The sequence below is a fragment of the Vigna unguiculata genome, chromosome 1 (assembly GCF_037176805.1).
Source record: "Vigna unguiculata cultivar grain cowpea cultivar isolate G323 ecotype 2 chromosome 1, ASM3717680v1, whole genome shotgun sequence".
In the NCBI taxonomy this organism is placed as follows: domain Eukaryota; kingdom Viridiplantae; phylum Streptophyta; class Magnoliopsida; order Fabales; family Fabaceae; genus Vigna; species Vigna unguiculata.
The window spans coordinates 43,635,360-43,641,538 of NC_140792.1; the positions used below are offsets into that span (position 1 = coordinate 43,635,360).

General features: G+C 35.7%; 1 protein-coding gene across 2 annotated transcripts; it reads left to right on the forward strand.

Annotated features, from left to right (window-relative positions):
• Positions 1-566: 566 nt before the first annotated feature.
• LOC114165079 (eukaryotic translation initiation factor 3 subunit C-like) lies at positions 567-4,639 on the forward strand. Of its 2 annotated transcripts, none has more exons than XM_028049767.2 (4): positions 567-693; positions 820-871; positions 987-2,789; positions 3,444-4,639. In XM_028049767.2, the coding sequence occupies exons 2-4, from the start codon at positions 848-850 to the stop codon at positions 4,437-4,439; spliced, it is 2,823 nt and encodes a 940-aa protein (XP_027905568.2). In that variant the 5' UTR covers positions 567-693; positions 820-847; the 3' UTR covers positions 4,440-4,639. The 2 variants fall into 2 exon arrangements, with proteins under 2 accessions (XP_027905568.2, XP_085530133.1); XM_085674007.1 differs by having other exon boundaries at positions 604-693; positions 804-871.
• The last annotated feature ends 1,540 nt before the right edge of the window (positions 4,640-6,179 follow it).

Below are 6,179 nucleotides of genomic sequence, written 5' to 3' on the forward strand. Positions count from 1 at the left end.
AATTATTTTACTAAATAAATAATTATAATATTTATTATTTATTCTACTTATAACACTGACAGATTAGAAAGTGTTATATACTCTTTATAAATTTTGATAAAAATGTGAATCTTATAAAACATCAAATTCAAAAGAAAAATTAAAAAATTGTGTAAAATGATAAAACTGTTTAAAATTAAATAGAATAAGATAGCATTTAAAAAATCTTTAAAAAAAGTACTTAAATTAAAAGTATTATAAATTTTTGGTATTATAACATTCTTTGTTAACACATATCCAAAAAATATAAATTAAAATACTGTTAATTTTTAAAAAATTAATAAATAAATATATTATATATCATAAAGAATAAAATATGAATAATAATTGCCAACATAAAAAATGATATCCTATACAGTTTTATATAGCATATAAATATAGATTAATAATGTGTATTTATTTATTTTATCCTCTTTCCATTTTTATTTATTTTATTTTTATTCATTTAATATATTTTATAGTAGAAAGTAACAGTAAATTACATCATAATTATATTATATGATATGCTTCTGTTTTTATTCGTGTCACAATTGGGTTCGGCCCAACGGCCCAAATATTACAAAGCAAACCCTAGGCTCCTGTGTTCGCGTTCGATTTCAATCCACAGCCGCTTTTGTCTCTCGTCTTCCGGAGCACACGCCAGTTTCTGAAGTGGTAAGCGCAAATTCAACGCTGCTGTTTTAGTTTTTCTTCTACGATTGTTGGAACTCAATAGTTACAATTTTATCTGAATTGATGCTTCTTGTCAATTCATCGTGATACAGTTAAGTTCATTTGCAGATTCCCTACTCAACTTTTTGACTAAAAGATGGCTTCAAGATTCTGGACTCAGGTATTTAGAAAATTCTCAATCAATGTTTTAATTGTTTGCTCCTTTAGGTTAAGGAAATTATCATGTGTGGAAGTTTTATTTTTTTATTTTTGCATTGTTATTTACTTAATTGTAGGGTGGAAGTGATTCCGAGGAGGAGGAGAGTGATTATGATGAGGAGGTTGAACCCACGGCAGGTGAATCTGCTAGCCAAGCAGTGACAAGCAGGTACCTGCAGGAAAATGCTAGTGACAGTGATGATTCCGACGGGCAGAAGCGTGTTGTGCGGTCGGCAAAAGATAAGCGTTTCGAGGAGATGGCGTCCACTGTTGATCAGATGAAGAATGCTATGAAGATTAATGATTGGGTGAGCCTGCAAGAGAGTTTTGACAAGATTAACAAACAGCTTGAGAAGGTTATGCGTGTCACTGAGTCTGTGAAGGTTCCGAATCTCTACATCAAGACGCTTGTGATGTTGGAAGATTTCTTGGCTCAGGCTTTGGCTAATAAGGATGCCAAGAAGAAGATGAGTAGTAGCAATGCTAAGGCTTTGAACACCATGAAGCAGAAGCTGAAGAAAAATAATAAGCAGTACGAGGATTTGATTAATAAGTGTAGGGAGAATCCTGAGAGCGACGAGGAGAAGGAAGAAGAGGAGAGCGAGGAAGAGTATGAGAGTGATGATGAGATTATTGAGCCAGAGCAGCTTCGGAAACCAGAAGCCAAATCTGATTCTGAAGCTTCTCAGTATGATGATGAGAAGCATGATGCTGGTGATGGTCCTTGGGACCAAAAGCTTAGCAAGAAGGATCGGCTATTGGATAGACAATTTATGAAAGACCCCAGTGAGATCACATGGGACACTGTTAACAAGAAGTTCAAAGAGGTTGTGGCTGCTAGGGGCAGAAAGGGGACTGGGAGATTCGAACAGGTTGAGCAGCTTACTTTCTTAACGAAAGTTGCTAAGACACCTGCACAGAAGTTGGAAATTCTGTTCAGTGTGGTTTCTGCTCAATTTGATGTCAATCCAGGGCTCAATGGACATATGCCCATAAATGTGTGGAAAAAATGTGTGCAAAACATGCTGGTCATTCTTGATATTCTAGTGCAGCATCCAAACATATTGGTTGACGATTCGGTGGAACCAGATGAGAACGAAACTCAGAAAGGTGCTGACTACAATGGACCAATTCGGGTCTGGGGTAACTTAGTTGCTTTCTTAGAAAGGATTGACGTTGAGTTTTTCAAGAGCTTGCAGTGCATAGATCCTCATACACGGGACTATGTTGAGAGACTCAGGGATGAACCCTTGTTTCTGGTTCTTGCTCAAAATGTCCAGGAATATCTTGAAAGAGTTGGGAATTTCAAAGCTGCTTCTAAGGTGGCCTTGAGGAGAGTTGAGCTCATTTACTACAAACCGCAAGAAGTTTATGATGCAATGAAAAAATTGACTGAGCTGACAGAGAATGGAGATGATGGAGGGGAGGCAAGTGAGGAGTCAAAAGGATTTGAGGAATCAAGAATTCCTTCTGCATTTATTGTTACCCCAGAGATTGTGGCCCGGAAGCCCACATTCCCTGATAATAGCAGGACCATAATGGATGTATTGGTATCATTGATTTACAAGTACGGAGACGAGCGAACTAAAGCACGTGCAATGCTCTGTGATATATACCACCATGCTCTCCTTGATGAGTTCTCAATTGCCCGTGATCTGCTTCTTATGAGTCATTTGCAAGATAGTATTCAACACATGGACATTTCAACTCAGATACTTTTTAACAGGGCTATGTCACAGTTAGGTTTATGTGCTTTTCGGATTGGACTGATTTCTGAAGCACATGGTTGTCTCTCTGAACTGTACTCTGGTGGAAGGGTAAAAGAGTTACTTGCCCAAGGTGTGTCACAAAGTCGCTATCATGAGAAGACTCCGGAACAGGTAGTTTCCCCCTCCATTTTTACTAATGTTTATGATATTGTGGATATTTTTTGGGTTCTGATCTTAAGATTCAATGCATTCATTGTGAGGTGACTAAGAGAGTGATGAAAGATGTATAAATGGATTTATATTTGTGCTATACCATATATATTTCCAAATTTGAAAATCATTTTAAAATACCAAGACCCCCCACTCCTAGTCATCAATTAGGCTTTTCAGTGTTACATTTTATAAATTTGTTTAATTGATCTGGTTCACAAATTACAACAATAAAAACTCAATAGTATCTATTTTCATGAGAAACTGTCATCATGTCAATAATGTGTTGCAAAAGAACTCAGAAGTGAAGGAATGTGAAGTTTTGATAATAATTTGTTCAGCGTGATGTTATTCAGCTGCTGGTAGAAACTGATCTGTGTTTATTAGTTCTGCAATAGTCTAGTCCCTGTCAATAGACTATTAGGTTTCATATTGTGCCTTTTAACAGTCCAAAGTTCTTAGTTATTTCAGTTTTATATTACTGATCAATGTAGCTGATAAATTCTGTTTTGGGACGTAGTAAGTTCCCATGTATTTTTTAGATGTTGTATTTATTTTGCAATTGTAAGAATTAAATTTTGATATTGATGTTAACTATTTTCGACCCTCTTTCAGGAAAGGTTGGAAAGAAGGAGGCAAATGCCATATCATATGCACATCAATCTTGAACTCCTGGAGTCAGTACATCTGGTATCTGCCATGCTGCTGGAAGTTCCTAATATGGCTGCCAATGTTCATGATGCTAAACGCAAGGTAATTTCTAAGACTTTCCGTCGCTTGCATGAGGCCAGCGAGAAGCAAACGTTCACTGGTCCACCGGAAAATGTGAGGGACCATGTTATGGCTGCCACAAGGTTTCTCATAAAGGGAGACTTCCAGAAGGCTTTTGACATTATTGTGTCTCTCGATGTATGGAAATTTGTGAGAAATCGAGACACTGTGCTTGAAATGCTGAAAGACAAAATCAAGGAGGAGGCATTGAGGACATACCTCTTTACCTTCGCTTCTTCTTATGAATCCCTGAGCCTGGATCAACTTTCAAAAATTTTTGATCTCTCTGTTTCTTGCACTCATAGTATTGTCAGTAGGATGATGATCAATGAGGAGCTCCATGCAAGCTGGGACCAGCCAACTGGGTGTGTTGTTTTCCAGGATGTTGAATACTCTAGGCTGCAGGCATTGGCATTCCAGTTGACAGAGAAGTTATCTATCCTTGCAGAGAGCAATGAAAGAGCAACGGAAGCAAGGATAGGTGGTGGTGGATTGGATCTGCCTCTAAGGCGGAGAGATGGCCAGGACTATGCTGCTGCTGCCGCCGGTGGTAGTGGAACAGCCTCTTCAGGTGGTAGATGGCAAGACCTGGGCCTTTCTCAGCCAAGGCAAGGCAGTGGGCGTGCTGGAGGATATGGTGGTGGTGGAAGGTCAATAGGTCAAGTAGCCGCAGGTGGCTATTCCAGGGATCGAATGGGACGGGGAACAGGTGGTGGCTACCAGAGTGGACGGTATCAAGATGGAGGTTATGGGAGGAGTGCTCAAGGGGGTTCTGCATTGAGGGGACCTCAGGGCGATACATCTTCACGCATGGTTAGCCTTAAAGGTGTTCGAGCTTAAAGAAATTAAAATTATCATCCGTTCATCAGTTTTGAGGATTTGACTAGTGCACTTTCTGTATTCTTGTATTGTAGACTTTATCTAAATTTGCATGGAAATGTTTATGGATTTGTTATAATGTTACACATAAGCTTGTTTTCGCCAGGGTTTATTCTGTTCGAATTTGATTAACCATTACTACAAGAGTGCCATTATGTCAATTAATCTATTTTACAGCAAAATTGTTTATTCTAGTCTGTTTAATTGTATGATGGAAAGTGCTTGAATGAGTTGTGCTCCTCCGTTTATTTTTCACATTTATAAATATTAACCAACATTATCAGTTTGTAATGATTTGCATTTGCCACCCATTTATTTATACTCATTAAAATTACTCGGACTACCACTCAACTAGGGACGATGTAGCAAAAAAGGAATAGCGTTGATAGAAGCCTAATTCCATATTAACGTAAACAGAGTCCAATCTCGAAGCTTTAAACTAATGGCACCAAAATGAAGCCATGATACGATTGAAAATAAATTCAGAGCAAAAATAAAACATAAAATGTTAGTGAAGAACCTCGTATTGCCTCCTTTATCATACCCCAATATGATAGGAATGTCTCCTCTCACCAGTCCTTTTACATTCTTCATATTGCTAAGACTTCAGATCATTCAAAAACTCTAAATCTATCATCTAAAACCTGTATGATCCATTACTTTGACAACAATAACATGTTTCACTTAAGATAAACACAACCAACAACAAAAAAAATGTATTTGAGTGGAACAGAAATAACATTGGGGAAAAGGTATCATTAAAATTTATTATTATTTATTTATTGTGTTTTGTTTTAGTTAATGTGCTTTTGTTAATAGTTGTGAAGAAGTTAATCCTCGTCCCCCATTAATATCTGCAAACGTGAAGTGAAGGATAAAGTCTACATTTTTTCTACTTCCTTTTCAACTCATGAAAAAAATGCAGTGGACATAATGTATAATTTTGCATTTTTTAATATAAAAGCTACAACTAAAGAAAGAAAAACACTTTACCTTACCCTTGTTAAATGTATAAGGATAGAAATTATATTAGTAAAATCTCATATTTACCGGGTTAATTAAAAGTGTCCATTTTCTTTATAATAATTTTCGACTGAAAATATGGTTATTAAAACCTGCTTGAAACTTTCATTTGCTTCTATTTTCTGAATATTTTGTTTATGTTGAGTATAACAAATGACTACAAGGACACGATGATATCGTTACCATGTTAGTTATTTTTTGTAAAGTAAATATTATATACATTTACACATAAATTGACTTCTAAAAGCTCGAGTGCTCCACCTCAATTATTTGCCCACACAAAAATAAAATAGTTATTTTGAAAATGACATAAAAGTGAACAAATTATAATTTTACTTTAAAATAAAAAAAAAAGTTATAATCAGAATTAAACTCTAGTATCTTAGAAGAATTTGACTAGCAAGAAATTTGGAAGTTTTTATAATATGGTAAAGTTAACACCTTATTAACACTATGGCATTTACCGGACTTTAGTGGAGTTGTAATGATAAGTCTAAACATATAGTAAATTTTAAAAATCTTAGATAAACCAATTTAGAATATATAAGTTGACTCGTAAATATCAATTTATAAGTTAGTTTTGTATGATTAAGTTATGTTTAAAAATAACTTCTTAAGATGATATTAGAGTTATCTAAAAATTTAATGAGATTTATTGTTTGTTAGGCTTATCATGTC

Bases quoted from the DNA above. Each gene is read 5' to 3' on its own strand.
- LOC114165079 (XM_028049767.2), top strand. From the start codon at position 848: ATGGCTTCAAGATTCTGGACTCAG. The intron at 872-986 runs GTATTTAGAAAA...ACTTAATTGTAG, and splicing joins CTTCAAGATTCTGGACTCAG to GGTGGAAGTGATTCCGAGGA. The intron at 2,790-3,443 runs GTAGTTTCCCCC...ACCCTCTTTCAG, and splicing joins ATGAGAAGACTCCGGAACAG to GAAAGGTTGGAAAGAAGGAG.